Source organism: Aethalodelphis obliquidens, unplaced genomic scaffold (genome assembly GCF_003676395.1).
Source record: "Aethalodelphis obliquidens isolate GAN/ISIS:26980383/991018 unplaced genomic scaffold, ASM367639v1 scaffold99, whole genome shotgun sequence".
Lineage (NCBI taxonomy): Eukaryota > Metazoa > Chordata > Mammalia > Artiodactyla > Delphinidae > Aethalodelphis > Aethalodelphis obliquidens.
Genome location: NW_020838043.1, coordinates 2,931,646 through 2,948,800, shown reverse-complemented (window position 1 = coordinate 2,948,800; position 17,155 = coordinate 2,931,646). Strand labels below are relative to the sequence as shown.

Genomic DNA, 17,155 nt, shown 5'->3' with positions numbered 1-17,155 from the left:
ACACTATCTCAAGCCTTTAATCCTCAGAAGCCTTTGAGGAAGCTGGAATTACCTCCATTTCACAGGTGAAGAGACCAATCCTCATAAAAGTTAACCAACCTGCCCCAAGAGAAAGACGTAAAATCAGCATCCAGGTTCTCAGACTCCAATACTAACACTTCCCCACCTTGCAACTCCTACCTTCATAAAGATGACTCTGAAGAGACTGCCTGGTCATTTGCGTAGATGCTCGGTCAGCAGAATTGGACTTTAGCACACTTGAGAATAGTTGACATCCTGCAACACATCTAAAATTGCCATCTAAATTTGGAAAGCAGCTTTTATGCTCCCTAGCTGCCTGGATATTCTGTAGCCTGTAGGGCACAAAGACTATGTTTTATTTATCATGATCCCAAGGATTGTGTTTTATTTAGCTTTTTATCTGTCCCCCTCAGCTTTATATATAGTGCCTTTAAATATTTTCTCCTTCAACATGTGTGGATTCATTCATTCACCTAATTTCATAACTCTGATATCATTTTCAATATAATCTAGGGCAGCATTATAATACTTCAAATTTAAGGGGTGAGTGGGGGCAAAGGGTATCACAGAACAGCTTTTTTTGTGTGTGTGGTACGCGGGACTCTCACTGTTGTGGCCTCTCCCGTTGCGGAGCACAGGCTCCGGACGCGCAGGCTCAGCGGCCATGGCTCACGGGCCCAGCCACTCCGCGGCACGTGGGATCTTCCCGGACCGGGGCACGAACCCGTGTCCCCTGCATCGGCAGGCAGACTCTCAACCACTGCGCCACCAGGGAAGCCCAGAACAGCTTTCTGAATTCAGAAATTTACATTAAAAAATCAAGATGCTTATGTGCTCTGAAATTTTTACAAGATGGCAATAATTAGCAATGAGACAAAGTATGTTTAAATATACTCTCCATAAATGTCTCATTTGACCCTTAAAATCACCCTGTAAGAAAGGTAAGGCAAAGGCACTATAATCTCTAATTCAGAGTTGAGGAAATAGTCCCTTAGAAAAGGTAAGTGACATGTTCAAGGTAATCAGATATACTGGAATTCAAGGAAGCCCTGACTTCAAATCTGTTCACTTTATAATGCCTTTGCCCCACTTAGATAACCCTTCTTTACTAAACTGGTAAAGGTGAAATAGAAGATGAGAAACCAAATTGCCATCAACAAATAAGAAGGAAAAAAAAAAGAGGTGATAGCCAGAGAAGGATACCTGTACTTGGTTGGAGAAGAATATAAGTGGCCCCAAAGTGTTCTTATAGAAATCCTTTAAATGTTGCCTTTTGCTAGGGTGGGGAAAAGGACACTCACAGATTGTTGGTGGGAGTGCAAAATAGCACATCCTTTCCAGAGGGAAATTCACATTAAAAAACCCAACAATTCTATCATCTAGGAATGTACACTAAGGAAGTAATCACGGACGTGCAGGTTTTACAATTCACCAACAATGTGTTTAAGTAGTGAAAAACTGAGAATAAAAAAACCGACTAAATAAATTACTGCAGCCAAATAATGGCATGCTACGTAGCCAGGAAAAGAAAAACAGTTACCAAAAAGAATCCACTTTAGAAAAATTCATGCATTCGTCTCTGCATGGAAAAAGACTGGAGGGGCATCCTCAGTGTACCTATATTCACAGTGGATACTTGAATGGTTAAAGAGTGCACCTTCTTCACCGTGGTTTTGCATATTTTAGAAATTTTGTATATAAATATGATTAAATGTTTCTAATCAGACATTTTAAAGGCTTCTGGGGAGGGTGTGCAAGGGCAGGGCTTTCAAATGAACATTTTAGCAGCCATTTTAAAAAATACCACATGAAAAAATAAAGCATTCTATACCGTTATCATTAAAACACCATTGAAAAATAAAGCACTCACCATGAATCCACATCAAAACCTTTTCTTTTCAAATTCCAGTCTTTCATTCGTACCAGTTCGCATACAGAAAAACGTTAAAAAGGTTGCCTGGCCAGAAGTATGAGAGACTTTCCTGATTTCTACCTGTAGTTTTTACTTTATTCCAGAAAAGAAAAGCAGTCACCTAAGAGGCAGCTCGAAAAGCACCTCGGCAGGAAAATATTTGGGAGGATAAGTTTCTCTCACGTTTCTTTCCCTCCCGACCTACCGACAGGACAATCCTGACAGTGGCCGGCCCAGTTTCCTAATACACCCTAAAGAAGCACAGGAGATGCGCCAATTTTCAGTATACGTTTCTAAAAAGACAAGTTTTACTTTACAATGCAGGATAAAGAGCAGCCTTCACTACTCATTCTGGACGTTACCGGAGAAGATGCCGCTGCGCGGCAGGAGAACCTCCGGAGAAGGACAAAGCGGGGGCTCCTCGGCTCGGGTCCCGCAGGCGATGCGTCCAGAGCCGCCTCTGGGAAAAGGGCACCGTCCCTGGACACCGCCCCGCCCTCCCCCCGGCTCCATGACAGACGCTCCAAATCGCCGGGGACAGAAGCCTGCGGACAATGGGCGAGGATCGGGAGCCTTGGCAGCAGGTGCCCGGGTCGCCACGTCTAAAATAAGGCACCGGTCCGGTGGCCAGAGGCAGGGGCAGGGGAGCAGTCCCCCGAGATCCCGAGCTGGGCCTCCGCATCCTCCCCGCCGCCCCACCCGCCACCCAAGAACCGCCCCTCCCATGCGACGGACACGCCCTCCCCGCAGGCCGGGACCTCCTCGCGCCGCCCGCCCCCCAGGGCCGCTCACCCGACCGAGAAGTTCCCGCAGCCGCCGCCGCCGCCGCCGCCGCCGCCGCCGAACCCTCAGGCCTCGCCCCTCACACGGCCGCCGCCTCACACAGGAGCCGCACCACAGCTCCCGCAGCTGGGCCGCGGGACCCGGAACCACTTCCTTCCGGAACCGCCTCGCCCCGCCCCCGTCCTAGCCACGCCCACTGCCCGCTGCCCAGCGCGGAGCCCGCTTTCCCACCGACCTCTGCTCTCAACTCTTTCCCAGCGAGGGTTGCCCCGCCCGGGAGGCTCCGGCCAAGAGCGCCTGCGCCCTCTGCCGGCCGTTCCCACCTCTGCCTCTCTGTCCAGGGCGCATGCGCCATCTGCCGCCCGCCCGCCGGGAAGGAAAGAACACACTGGGCGTACTGGTCTATGGATCCTCGGGGTTAAGGGTCAGAGATCGGAGTTCACCCCTCAGTCAGAGGCAGGAGCTTGGTGCCGTGGGCCTTCCAGCGTTGTGCAGATGAGCGGAGCAGATAAGCCACAGCCTTCCAGCCCCTGGCTTGTCCCTCAAAGCCCTTCCAGAGCCAGCCTATCTGAACCAGCAAGGCTGTGGCCTCTCTCCTGCCTACTCAATCTCTAACTATTCCCCATGGCCTCAAATCAAGCTTGTACCCAGAAAACAAAACCTCCCCTCTGTACCTCCCAAATAGGTTAATGGTACCAACATCCCTCCACCGTGCAATTCAAAATACTCATTTTTACCTGCTCTTTTTTTTTTTTTTTTTGGTACGCGGGCCTCTCACTGCTGTGGCCTCTCCTGCTGTGGAGCACAGGCTCCGGACGTGCAGGCTCAGTGGCCATGGCTCACGGGCCCAGCCGCTCCGCGGCATGTGGGATCTTCCCGGACCGGGGCACGAACCCGCGTCCCCTGCATTGGCAGGCGGACTCTCAACCACTGCGCCACCAGGGAAGCCCTTACCTGCTCTTTTGATTTCTCTCCTCCCACACTCCATCCATCACCCCAAAGGTAGCATATCCTCACTCTTGGAGCTTTCTCACTTGACACTTTGATGTTCTTTTTACCCCTTGCAAGATTTCTCTTTCAGGGTCCACCCCATCTGGTGGACCTTCTACCCTCCCTTGTCACTGTCGTCTACTGACTGCATTAGTTTTCCTCTCCATCTGAATTACTGCCATCATCCTGATGAAACCAACACCCATGACTAAGCCATGTTTCCTTAACTTCCTCGGTCCAAATGACTTTACCTCTACTTAATCCACACATTCCCAGGTACCCATTCTATAAAATCTAGACATCCATCACTTTATACTGCTTCATGGCTAAAACCTTAAGTTTACCAACCCCATTTATTTGGACTCAATCCTCATCCTCGTAGTCCTATCTCTCCCTTAGTCCCAATATACTTGTTCTTCAAAAACCACAGAGCTCTCACATCCCCTGAACCTTCTACCTGACTGAAGCCCATGGCCTTTGACTTCAACCACTCTTGTAGGCAGAGCCCCTTGAATTGCCCTTTGATACGTCCCAACATCAAACCACCACCTTGAACCATTCCAGTTATCTGCATTTTCCATACCCACGTCTATGTTTCCAAGCACTACTTGGGAGGAAAAAGCCACACAACTATAATAGAATGATACCACTACAAATTTATGGAGACTCACTGCAGTGGACAGCCTTGGTGCCTCTTAGGAATCCTTTTATGTGACCACTCTCATTTCCAGTAATTGCTGTTACTAACCCTTACCACTCTCTTTAAGCCCCATACCAGTGATCATTTCCCTCTCTTCATACATGATTTTTGCTTCCTGTTTTGCAGAGAGAAATTCCCCAGCATAGTACATGAGGCCTTTGATTATCTGGTTCATACTTACCTCTCTAACTTCTCTCCTCTTTGCGCTCAATGCCCTGGCTATACTGAAATGTTTGCTGTTTAAGATGAATACTCCATTGCACATATTATCCCTTCTGTCTGGTTAAAAGGTGTGGGGCCTTTTAATCTGCTTCAGTTCAGGAAGGTTTTCTTCCATTCTACTTTCAAGAATTGTTTTTGCTCCATTTGTTCTGGTCTCTCTTTTAGGAAGAGCAATTATTTGTGGTAAACATCGGTTTTATCGTTTTCATCTGTTTACCGTTTTTCAGCATTCTGGTAGACCTCCAATCTGCTTTCAATGTTACCGATAAGATTTCCAAAAGCATTATTTCTGCCTCTGTTTTTACTCAATTTCTATTATTGATAATTTTGTTTCCTTCCGTCATTTCCTTCTCTCCCCCCCACCCCATCCTTCTCTTTCAACTCATCCTATTGACTTTCCATCTCACCGTTTCATTTCCTTATGAATTTCTGTTCTGGTTTTATAGAAAGCCTACCTTCTTGCAAAAGGATGGTAAACCGGTCATAAAATTCCTCTTTTGGATTCCGTAGTCATTCATTTTCATAAGTATGCTCTTCTTTCTCTTCCACGATTAGGTTTTATATTTCACAAATATATATATATATATATATATATATATATATACACACACATACATACACACACATATATAATGAAGTATACAAAATATATATATATATATATATATATATATATATCAATACATTCTCTTGATTCATCTTTGAACAAGGTGATTTTTGTTCAGACTTATTACTGGTTAATAATAAGCACAAGGAGATGGCCCTCGCCCTACATGCTGCTTCTGTGGACAGAGAGGTTAAGTAGTTTGCATAAGGTTTCATAGCTCTTGATTATGTATATGAATAGCACACACACATACAGAGGCAGAACAAGCCTAAGAGAAATGAAATATTATCTGCCTTTCCATTTATTTTTTCTTTGATTTTCATGCAAAGCCAAACCTGCTCTAGAATGCCAAGTATGCTTAATACAAGGGCTCTATATTAGTAAGAATAAATTACGCTATGATAACAAACCCCAAATCTCAGTGGCTTATAGCAACGAATGCTTATTTTTCACTTATATTTCAAGTCCATCATGGGTCAGCTTTGGTTCTTCTGTCTGGGACCCAGGGTGAAGAAATTGATGCTATCTGAGACATTACTGGTGTCATACCAGAAGAAAAGGAGCAACAGTGGGACCATACATTGGATCTTAAAGCTTCTGCTTTAAAGCTGAATCAGAAATTCTGGGGGTGGGGCCCAGCATAGTTTCAACAAGCCCTCCAGGAGATTCTGAAGCATGCTCAAGTTTGAGAACCACTTCTCTATGGCTTGTATTTCCTGTAAACCAGAAGATGGACATAGAGACTTGATAAAATTGAGTAGTTTTTAAACTACTAATTCTTAAACCAGAAAAAAAAGTCATATTAAAAGAGCAAGAGAGAGAGAGAATGAATATCATGCTTTGATACAGACTTAGATCAAGTGCCTATTGTCATTTTTTGGAGGGACACTGTTTTCTGGGGAAACCTGCCAGCTGCCCTGATATGTATCTCCAGCCATCCTTCTGTATAGCCTTCTTTTTTAAATGCTGATGTGAGAATAAGATAATTAGGAAGAAGTAGGACGAATAGCTTTCTCATCCCTTGACAATGCTGTTGGCCCAGATTTTTCTCATAGTTTTTGTCTAGATGGTTTGTATTGTGTTGGTCATGGCTTCAGCATCTACATTAGTGTTTATAAGTCAGGACTGACAGACCAGGTGAATTTTCTCTTTCCTTAAGTATCTGACTTTGGCTATGTTGCTTAATACTGTCAGTGAAATTTGATGTATAATGCTTAGCTGGCCCTGATCCCTCCTCTTTTTCTTCCATCCCATGATACAGGCACTTTTTTGTGGTCACTGTCCTTTCCTTACCTTTACTTTTTAAAGGGCTTTGTCAACAGTGGAGCACAGACAGAAATGATTTATATTATTTGGAAGAAAATGTTTTTAGACAGGCTTATGCTGCAGATTCCTTTTTGCTCATTCTAGTCACTGCCTTTATGTCTGTTTTCCTACTGAGATGGAGGACAAATTCCTAAGCAAGATTTGGTAGCTGCTACCAGCCCTCTGGTTCCATAAATTATTTCTGATGAACTCTTTTGTAATGCAATATGTGAAGCAGCTTGGCCCCGGTTCTGAAAGCAATACAATATTTGTGGTTTTAAAACAAGGTGTCACAAGTCAGCAATTATTTTGAAAAAAACTTTTTTTGATTGATGTGAACTACCTACATTGATGCAAGGCAAAAAAGGAATGGTGAGGTTAGGTTTAAAACTTAATCTTACTGCAAAATAAGATTAATTGTTTAAAAGTTCATTACTCACCTTATTTAAATCTTTAGTGTTCCCCCGGAAGCTCTTGCCCAGATCCTTGATGGATTCAGTTCACATATCTTTTCTACCATAAGCAGGTCTGGTTTTGTGTCCCGGCACAACCCAGACACCAGTTCAAAAGTCACTGAGCTCTCAAACCTTTCATCTGCCTGATAAATTTGCTTTGTTTAACTCCATATTTGTTAGGTACTCCACAACTTCTTCTTAAATGTTCACACCAATTTTCACTCTCCCTTAGACTGGTAGGGAAAGAGAACATAATGGACCCTGTGGTAGATTTCATAATAATACAGTCAAAATATTTATTGCTCCTCTCTTCCCAGGCCCTCTACTTGAAAATTGAAAATGACAAATGTGGATCCCACTATATTTCCATTGGACGGCTCTGGTCTCAGCCAGTCATGGCATAGCAGAGACAACTAACTAGCCACCAAAATATTGGGTTGGCCAAAAAGTTTCTTCTGCTTTTTCCATAAGAGCTTATGGAAAAACCCAAACGAACTTTTTGGCCAACCCAGTACTGGTGCTCTCCCTTACACAGAATAGTACTATCCCTGGTAAGAAACAAAGCAGCCAGGGACTATACTTCCCAGCATCCCTTGCATCTAAGTGGGGCCACGTGACTAGTTCTTATCAATGAAATGTGAGTGGAAATGATGCATGTCCCTTAGAGGCCAAGGTGGTTGGAAAGCAGTGTGTCTTCTCCATTCTCTTTCCCTATTCTGTCAGCTTAATGCAGAAAAACATGACAAAATTGGAAGATGAGGGAGCTACAGGATGGAAGGGGCCTAGTCCCTGAATTACCACTCAAAAGAGAGTTGTAATAAAGGATATCTGGGGCTTCCCTGGTGGCGCAGTGGTTGTCCCCTGCCGATGCAGGGGACACGGGTACGTGCCCCGGTCCGGGAAGATCCCACATGCCGCGGAGCGGCTGGGCCCATGAGCCATGGCCGATGAGCCTGTGCGTCCAGAGCCTGTGCTCCGCAACGGGAGAGGCCACAACAGTGAGAGACCCACGTACCGCAAAAAAAAAAAAAATTTTTTTTAAATAAATAAAATAAATAAAGGATATCTGTTTTGGACTTCCCAGGAGGGAGAAAAAAGTTCTATTGTATTTGGGACATCGTGCATCTTGCGGGGAGGGTGGGGTTGTTATAGAAGCCAGCATTACCTTCACTAATACACGTGGTCATCTCCTTCCCTTCGGCCAGTGATTAGCTTAGGGGTCGATGTAAGACCTAGTACTGGCCAAAGGGAAGCAGAAATCTTCTGGGAGCTTCCAGGAAAGAGTTTCCTCCCTGATAGAAGGAGGAAGCAGTAGAAAGGGCAGCCTGCCACTAACTTTTTCACAACTTTGACACAGTGGCATTGAGGATGGGATGCTGGTGCCACAGCAGCCTTCCTAAGAGGCAAGAAACTCAAAAAAGTGCTGCCCCAGAATCCTGATGTCATTTAGCTGTCTTTGGAGCTTCTTACATATTACGTGTGATTCCTAAATAACCTTAATATTGAAGCTACTTTGCGTCGTGTATAGTGGAATGATCAAAACTAGTACACTTATTCTCAATTTTAAAAAATTCATTCAGCAAAGATTTATCGTGGGGCTTGTCTGTGGCAGGTGCCATTCTAGGTGCTGAGGATCCAATGCAGAGACAAAAACCAGGATCCTTGAGACTGTCATCTCATGATAGAATGTGGGTCTGGCAGAAGGATATGTAGATCAGAGGCCATGGATTTGAATCCAAAACTTTTCTCAGTAACAACTGTGTTTACTCACTCACAAATATTTACTGAATACCTGTGTTAGGTAGTAGGAATATGGCAGCCCTGCTATCAGGAGGCTTACAGTGAGGGAGATAGACAAGACATTACTCCAAGAATCACACAAATAAATGTCTCATCGCAAACTGTAATAATATGAAAATGTATAACAGCAAACCTGACCTCATCACCCATCACAACTGCAAATAAGAACTTGTTAAATTGTCCACTGTCTCTCTTCCCTGCTAGACTATGGGCTCCAGGAAGGTGGGGACAATATCTGGTCTCGTTCTCTGCTCTATCCTCATCCTTAGCAAACTGCTTGGCACAGAGTAGGGAGTAGGTAGTCACACATACGTGCTTAATAAGTGAGCATTTATGACATGGCTTTCCTCCTGGATGAGGAAAAAAAAACTATCCTACCAACTGTCCATGTTCCCAGATGGAGGGTGCAGGTATTCTGCTGGAACTGAGCAACAGACAGACCAAATCCCCTCAGCAGAAGATGCCCAGGGATTTGCAAAATCAGCAACAACTGCTGGCGAGGGAAGCTGGTTGAGCTCAATTGGGAAACCTGCAAATATAACTAGGAGATGTGTCGACTGGCAAGAGCCTCTAGGAGATAAGCCTGTGTGATTTCCCAGGCAGGAACTTGGAAGTATGGTGGGCCAGGGCAAGCACAGGCTCCAAAGGAAACCTTGGGTTTGGAGCCCAGCTGCGTACTTCCTGGCTGTACATGACGGGACTTCACCTGTCTTGGCCCTCATGGTAGAGTGAACATGGCAACAGCAGTGCTTATCTCAGAAAGCCCTTCTGAAGGCTAAGGGAGAGAATGCGTGGAAAGCTCTTAGCACACTGCCTAGCTGGCTCGGGTCCGGTTCTCCAGGTACAGGCTCTGAGACCAGTTGCACACAGGAAGGGCATGGGGAGTGCTGGGGGAGGGGGGCAGGGGAGTGAAGGAAGCAGCAGCCAGAACTTGGGCTGCAATACGTTCTCAACAAAGGCCTCGGGTGAACCCACAGGGAGCTCTGAAGCTGGGACAACCCTTCTGAGTTGTCCTACCTTGAGGCAAGGGTCTTCATATACCTGAGCAATCCAGTCAGGATCCAGCCTATCCATTGGCTGTCCAAGTGAGGGGATTTAACCTTGGTGAGGCAGCCTCCTTCAGTCAAGGGCAATTCTTAGAAAGGAACTCCACCAACAAACCTCAGCAAACTGTACCTCCAGCATCCGGAAGGAGATATCCCGAAAGACAAATACCTCAGTCCTAAAAGGGAGGGCCGTGTAGGTGGCACACCATGACATCCGTGACACTAGCATTTAATATGAACCTTTAAAGCCATTAGAGCAGCTGCTTAAACTTTCCCAAAGCTTGCTGAGGACTTAAGGCATCCTCACTGTCAAAGTACAACTTCGCAAAGGTTAAAAGCATACTTGTGACGTAAATGTACAGTGAGCAGGTGGCAAAAATGTGTTGTTGAGGTTCAGAGCGAGCCTCCCCCAAATGTGCCACATTCGCATGAGGATTATTTTCAGCTAAAGGTCACTGAGACCCTGCGGATTCAAGAGAAACTACTGCCCTCCTTTGACTACCTAGAAGAATTTAAATTGTTGCTGTTTTCTCTTGACCAGAGAAGAGTTATTAGCAGAAATAAATTTTATCTAAGTACCTCCATCTATATGGCAGGACAAACATCTAATTATTGACACCAAACAGCTGCTCTTCTTATCATTCTTTGGGCAACGCTCCTGTCCTGGGAAGCCCCCAGCCGCTATCCCACTCCTCAGCTCGGATGGCACAGGGACCTCAGTTTACCTTTCTGTCTTCGAACCTTTCATAAATGCGGGGTCTCTGACCCTCTCATGTATGTGGAGTTCCCATATAGATGAAATTAAAGTTGACTTTCTCCTGTTAGTCTGTCTCACGTCGATTTAATTCTTAGATCAGCCAGAAGAAGCTGTTAAGGGTAGAGGTAAATTTTCTTCCTCCCCGACTGTGTTTAACTCATTAACGAGCAGGATGACAAAGCCGGATCAAGGGAGGATACAGAACCGATTGTGACACACACTTGGATGTAAGTATACACACAGCAACACACACATATACTTAGTGGAGCAAAGAATGCTGGAGAAGACTGCAAAGTTAGATACAAAATTGCTTAGTGCTCTACAGGGACAAACAGGAATAACCTGTGGAGGTAGCTTTTCTATATGACAAAAGTCATCTGCAACTTTCTGTCTACAGGTGAATAACTCTGGAGACTGGGTTCTAGGTCACAGCACACAGGCAGTCATAGGAAGTCACATCCCCTGAGACTCAGTGGCCCCTTGGGCTGCTTTGTTGAGACCATGCTGTCACAGGGCTTTGTAAGGGCACACTGTTATCTTTCGGCCTTATTTCCACGTTCTGGATAATTTCTTACCATTGGTGAACATTGAACACCTCATACCAGCCATCGGAGCTGTCACCATACAGGGGTGGCCCCTGAGAAGCTTCCAGAAGGCCAGTTCCACTGAGCAAATGGGAGTCGCTTCTTTCCTCCCAGTGATGCCAGCAAGATTCAGTTTGTTCTAAAACAACCATGAAGACCCACTGCGGGGGCTGCATTCAACCCCACAAGCTCTTCGAACATCTACTGTGCAGGACCTAGTGCCTTCCTAGCTATCACCTCTGTAGTGACAACTTTCTGATTGTCTCAAAGATAAGCCTGCACGCGCTACTAGGAAAATGCGGTTCAAAGACAAGTACAACCAACAGAGAGCTGTGGGCTCTGATTCGAAAACAAAGTTCCTTTAAGCAAAAGTTTAATTCCTTGGGACTCTATTCCTTACATTTTGCATTTCGTGAGATGGGGAAAGCTTGCCTTAATGCTTTCTTGGAAGTCCAGAAGGCTGGCTGCTTTAGACCTTGCCCCTAGCACTCAACCATCCCTCAGGGCCAACCAGAAGAATGAAACTTGGCATTTCCTAACTACTGCACAGAAACTTCTCACTTACTTAACCACGGAGCTGAAGGCGCTCACCACTCCATGTCTCTCATCGGCCTAAAAGGCCCACGTTGGGCATCTGATAGAAAGCCCATGTTTGGCATCTGATCCAGTATTTATGCACACAGAATGTGAAACAACACAAAACAGCCGGCATGGACTGAGTTAGATAAACACCACCCTAATCTGGCCTGTTGGAGACTAGGGGGAAAAGGGGAGCAACTGGTTTAGGGGATACTATTTTCAAATCCCATGGTCTTGCTTCCAGGTATGATGGGAACTTGAACCAACAGTAAAGCCAAGCTCTGCTGCTGTGAGTAGACATATGGATAATAACCCTTGCAAAAGCGAGCTCAGACGTAAAGGTTCTAGAATTAGATAGTGGTGATGGTTGCATGACTGTGAAGAAATCAAAGACAGAGTTGTATACTTTAAAAGGAAGGAATTTTTATGGTATGTGAATGATATCTCAATAGTTTTTTTAAATAAAAAGAAGCAGAACTACAATTCTCCATGGGGCTTCTGGCCCTTCTCCACTATAAGCACCTGCTCTAGCAAAACACTTCTGCTCTCAGGGGCAGGAGAGCCTGTCAGCTCCCCTGGGGGCACCAAAGCTGTGGCCCCAGGGTCAACCCCAGCTCTGCCAAGTTCCAGCTGTGTGTCCATGGGAAAGTAACCCTCTCCTACCTACCTCACATCCTGGACAAGTCTTAGGACCACCTCGCGTACATCAGGATCTCAGGACGTGCTGACTGTTAAGGTTCATTCCTGCAGGAGAAGCTTAAACCATGGCGAGTAGAGGCCACTGCTTCCCACCTCCTGAGATCACAGCATATCCAGAGGAGGGGGAGGCATCAGTTGGAGGTCTTTGCAGGCTCGTGTCTAAATTTCCCCGACTTAAACCCTGAACCATAATTGGCACCCACACCTTGGACCCCGCTCCTGACTTTATCATTTCCTCACTAACTTCCGGGTCCTTATCCCCAGCCCATCAGAGACACTGAACTTGGCTGACCCTCAGGAGACACTAAACCACGTGCTCTCTCTCTCCAGGAACAAAAGATCAACCCACCCCGGTCCCATCATGCACTAAATTCTCACCTCTCTTGGATGTGTCAGTGATCTCTATTTCTATTCCAAATTCTATTTCTCTATCAGACTACACTGTTTTAGGGAGTTCCCTCGTGGCCTAGTGGTTAGGATTCCGTGCTTTCACTGCCGTGGCCGGGGTTCAATCCCTGGTCGGGGAACTGAGGTCCCACAAGCTGCGGGGCAAGGCCAAAAAAAAACCACTATACTGTTTTAATTATGGAAGTTTTACCATACATTTGACTGTTTGTTGGGGGAAGCCTCCCTTTTAAAAAACTCACTCTAGAAGTTTCTTAGCTTTGTATTCATTTTCTTACATGAACTGTACAATTACATCTTTTTTTTTTTTTGGTCACGCAGCACAGCTTGTGGGATCTTAGTTCCCTGACCAGGGATCAAACTTGGGCCCTCAGCAGTGAAAGCACTGAGTCTAACCACTGGACTGCCAGGGAATTCCCTGTACAGTTATATTTTCAAGTTGCAAAACAGAAATCCCATGGAGTGGAACTTCATTTAATTTACACAAATGTGAGGGTGGGTCACCTACTCTTCTTCGGGTGTGTAGGTTTTCCCATTCAGGGGGCATGGCATGTCTTTCCATTTACATTTATTCTAATGTCCCCTGGTCAAGTTTTAGACGAAGCTTGTTCTTTCTAGGAATTTTATGAGTTTTTTAGGATCCATTTTTCTGTTTACTTTTAATGTGTAAGAAAACTATTGATTTTCCTTCACTTAGTAGTTAGCGCCCCTGTGGAACTATTCTGAGTTCCCCAGTTGTTTCTCATGGATTCCCCACAAAAAGACTATCTGTAAAGTTTTCTCTTTTCTAATGTTCCTAAGAGCTCTCGCTCCATTTTCTTATATAATTGTGCTTCCTGAGTGATGCTCAAGAGTGGGGATGGGTATAACAACTCTAGAAACAAGCTAGTTCTTTACACTTGCTTTCCAAATGAAAAAAAATTACAAAAGCATTTGACTAATAGGAAACCTGTATATATTAAGAAAAATTTAGAATGTTCACAAAGTAGAAATTGCTCTTAGGAGTGACTAGACGTCACTACAACCCTCTGGCCAGAGCTCATGATGACAGAAGCTACTTACAATGCTGCTGTCAAAGGCCAGCACATGGAAAAAATGAGGATGTCCACTCGTGTGCCCTCACCAGAGGCTTTGTCATCAGAGCTGGGGAGAGCTGCGTTAACTGGGCCCTCGGCTTTGGAGGTGGCAGCCCAGCAGTTACCACAAGGATCCGACATCCCCATTCCAGTCCTGGCCCTCCTGTCTCCTGGTCTTGGCTGGTATTGTCTCCCAGTCAGTAGACAAGCCATGATTTAGATACAAAAAAAAAGTTGGTGTGGGTTTCAGCTTACTGGAAAACAGGGGTCACCATTCCCATTATAATTTTGTTGAAATGCCAGATTGTTCTATGGAATGTTTTTGGAGATTACACTAAGGTTAACTGCATCTCAGCTAGCTAGCAATCCCTCGCATCAGTGGTATGAAAGTACAGCAACTTTACTATACTTACAAGTTCATCATGTCCTGGGACAGCTCATCACTGAAGCTTATTTCCACAGTTGGTTTCACTTGGAACTGGCAATAGAGGAATTTTAATGAGTTAGACAGGGAAAGGACACCCACACAGGATTTTTCATTTTTTTTTTCCAAATAGGTTTTCAAAAATCTGGTATCTGGTTCGGTTTCAGCACATTTCTTTTATCGAGCCTACAGAAGCAAACAAAGCACTAGCACACCATCAGACTCTTCAATGAAAATGTATTTCACGGTAACACAAGGTACACATCGTGCAAATGAGGCATCACCAGGATCACAATGGTGCTGTGAGGTACAACAGATTGCAAGAAAACAGACATTTAGCAAAACAGGGCTATAAGAAAGATGGCAAGGCGTTTTTTGGAAAGTCGGACCATGCTATCATTTTCTATGTGCTTGTCATAAAAGGGATTTTCCCCCGATATTCATCAAGATCTATGGCACTGTATTATTGGAGGCATGTATTTTATTTAGTATATACACATACACAAACGTACACAGTTTCCATACCTAATACAGTCTTACACTGTAGCTGGTTTTAAGAGCACATAACAAGATTACTTTGGAGACTTTTTTGTATCTCCTGGTTGCAAACCTCAGTCAGAATTATGGATCTTTCCAAACTGTTTATTGTACAAGACAAAAAAAAAGGTTTCAAAGAAAAAAAGGTTATTTTAATCTGAAAGTCACATTTCACCACAAGAAATGAAGAAAACACATTATTATATGGCACAAAACGTGTAAAGTATACATTCTACCGTCATTTGTCCCCCGCCCAGATGTTTTTATGTTCAAGCCTGTTAAAGTGACATATTAGGTCCAGTTCAGGGGCCCCTGTCGCAGAGCACTATGCTTTTCATTTGTACCTGGTTTTATTAGAGTTGAGTAAACAAACAAACAAAAGCCCCAAGACCCAAGAGAAAAACAACAGCTACAACATGAAAAGCAACCACCTGGGCAGGAGGTGCACGATTCATTCAGTCCAGAAGCCACTTGAGGGTCTGGAGTGACTACAGCTTGGAGGATTTCAGGTACAACATGAAAAGGTCCTTGGAGATTCAGATGCCCAAGTCTGGAGGAATATGCCTAATGGAGCAGACGGCCTTCCACGCTGTTCAATGGCTCCCTTACTCAGCCAGACTCACTCCACTAGCCGCCCAAGGAGCAATGGGGGGCAACACATTTTGCAGGTAGCTAAGTTTAATAATAAAACACGGCTTCTTGATAGTAACTTCCAACAAAGAAACCCCAGAGATGGGGGAAATGTTCCAGAATTTCTTCTCCTTCTAAACACAGACAGGGAGATATGCAACCCAAGTTTTCAGTATATGTTTAAGTAGAGTCTGGGTAAATGTCTAGAATATTTACAAGAAAAGACATCTAAATGTTTATATGCTCCAAGTCTGGGGATAAGAATGGTTCTAAGGTGACTTTCCAAGCCGAAATCACACGGGTTATTCAGAGGATCACTATGCTAATAAGAGTACAGGAAGTGCTTTATCAGCAGCTGAAGCTCATAAATAGAAATGTAACATGGAACTCTGCTAAAGCCCGACAAGGCCAACGTCTCAAGGATCTACTGAGAGTGGCCAGCGTTTGACATACTAAGTAGGAATACAGTTACATTTTGATTTAATAGTTTGGAATCCAGCGGTTAAGGACGACAGAAGCTTCTTCAGAGGGCCGGCAGCTCAGATTTGACTACCAGCAGCTTCATGGGTTCTCCAAACGCCACCTGTGGCAATTCAAAACCAAAATCAGGTGAAACCAGTGGAGAGACAGTATTTTGCAAGTTGTAGCATCTATTCTCTCTCACTGAAATGATCGCAGTGTGGGACTTTCTACCTTCTTGGTAATTGCATTTTCCTTGGCTTACAGAGTCTCTCAACGGAAGTGCTGCAGCATTTTGTGTAGGACTATTCTTTTAGGGGGTCAAATTATCTTTCGCGGGACTGTCCTAAAACCTGCAGGACGTTTAATGTCACAAATCCCAGTGCTGCCCAAACACATTTCCAGCAGGGGCGTTGCCACCTCTGGCTGAGAAGAATTTGATAACTAGAATTATATGACAGATGAAAACATACAAGCAGTATGAATACAATTATTTAGCCAAGATTTTTTTTGGACAAGGATTTTGCACTTCTTTTAGTTAGAAATGTAGGAAATAGATTTGAGAAGCCATGAACACTCTTCTAAGTTTTGTGGATTTTCTGGTCCTTAACTGATAGTGAGGTCAGTGAACCGAAGGGTGCAAGGTATGCTAATAACAAGAGAAATCTCTTACTAAATATTAATCCATGTAACTGTCAGGGAAAGAGAATGCTCAGGTGAATTTTTTAAAGTGTCCAAGAAGGCAGCTGCTCTTCCAAACCAGGGATATGGTTTATTCTAAAAACTGCCTGTCATGCATTCCCTCTCATGTGTGAAAGGACCACAACCGCTTCCCCAAGGGCCAAGAGAAGCAAACTCCAAAATGCACTGTCTACAGCCAACAGCTGAGGTCAGGTAGAAATAAGTATGCGAGGCACTGTGACCTCAGCCGTGTGGCCTCCCCAACCTGTTTCCTCATTTGAGAAATAGAAAGGTTGGACTAAATCATATCAGTTATTGAAGTTCTGTTATAGGAGTGGAATATCATAAAAAATAAGGTGACTGAGATAATGCTGAGAATAGAAAAATTTCAGTCTAAAATGGGAGGAGCAATTGGAATTAAGTTATGAAAGTATTTGATGACACATTCTAATTATGTTTTTCATCATTCAAAAATAAGCCCCG

General features: G+C 44.5%; 2 protein-coding genes across 34 annotated transcripts in view; both read right to left on the bottom strand.

The window, feature by feature from the left end:
- Positions 1-14,419, bottom strand: part of BCLAF3 (BCLAF1 and THRAP3 family member 3) — a 79,807-nt gene extending 65,388 nt beyond the window's left edge. For 5 of the 25 annotated variants that reach the window (XM_027096141.1, XM_027096148.1, XM_027096151.1 and 2 more), the window contains exons 1-3: positions 1,892-2,623; positions 181-353; positions 53-99 (exon numbers count right to left, since the gene is read on the bottom strand). The gene's annotated coding sequence lies outside the window, so the exon portion shown is untranslated. Of the gene's footprint in view, positions 1-52; positions 100-180; positions 354-1,891; positions 2,629-2,725; positions 3,465-12,428; positions 12,554-14,354 lie in introns of those variants that run through there. The other 20 variants (XR_003430672.1, XM_027096153.1, XM_027096154.1 and 17 more) reach the window with 13 other exon arrangements.
- Positions 14,420-14,585: 166 nt separating this feature from the next.
- Positions 14,586-17,155, bottom strand: part of MAP7D2 (MAP7 domain containing 2) — a 107,834-nt gene continuing 105,264 nt past the window's right edge. For all 9 annotated transcript variants that reach the window (XM_027096122.1, XM_027096125.1, XM_027096127.1 and 6 more), the window contains one exon: positions 14,586-16,115. Coding sequence is in view for 1 of the 9 variants with exons in the window: in XM_027096129.1 (XP_026951930.1) it covers positions 16,094-16,115 (22 nt within the window). In the remaining 8 variants the exon portion in view is untranslated. The remainder of the gene's footprint in view (positions 16,116-17,155) is intronic.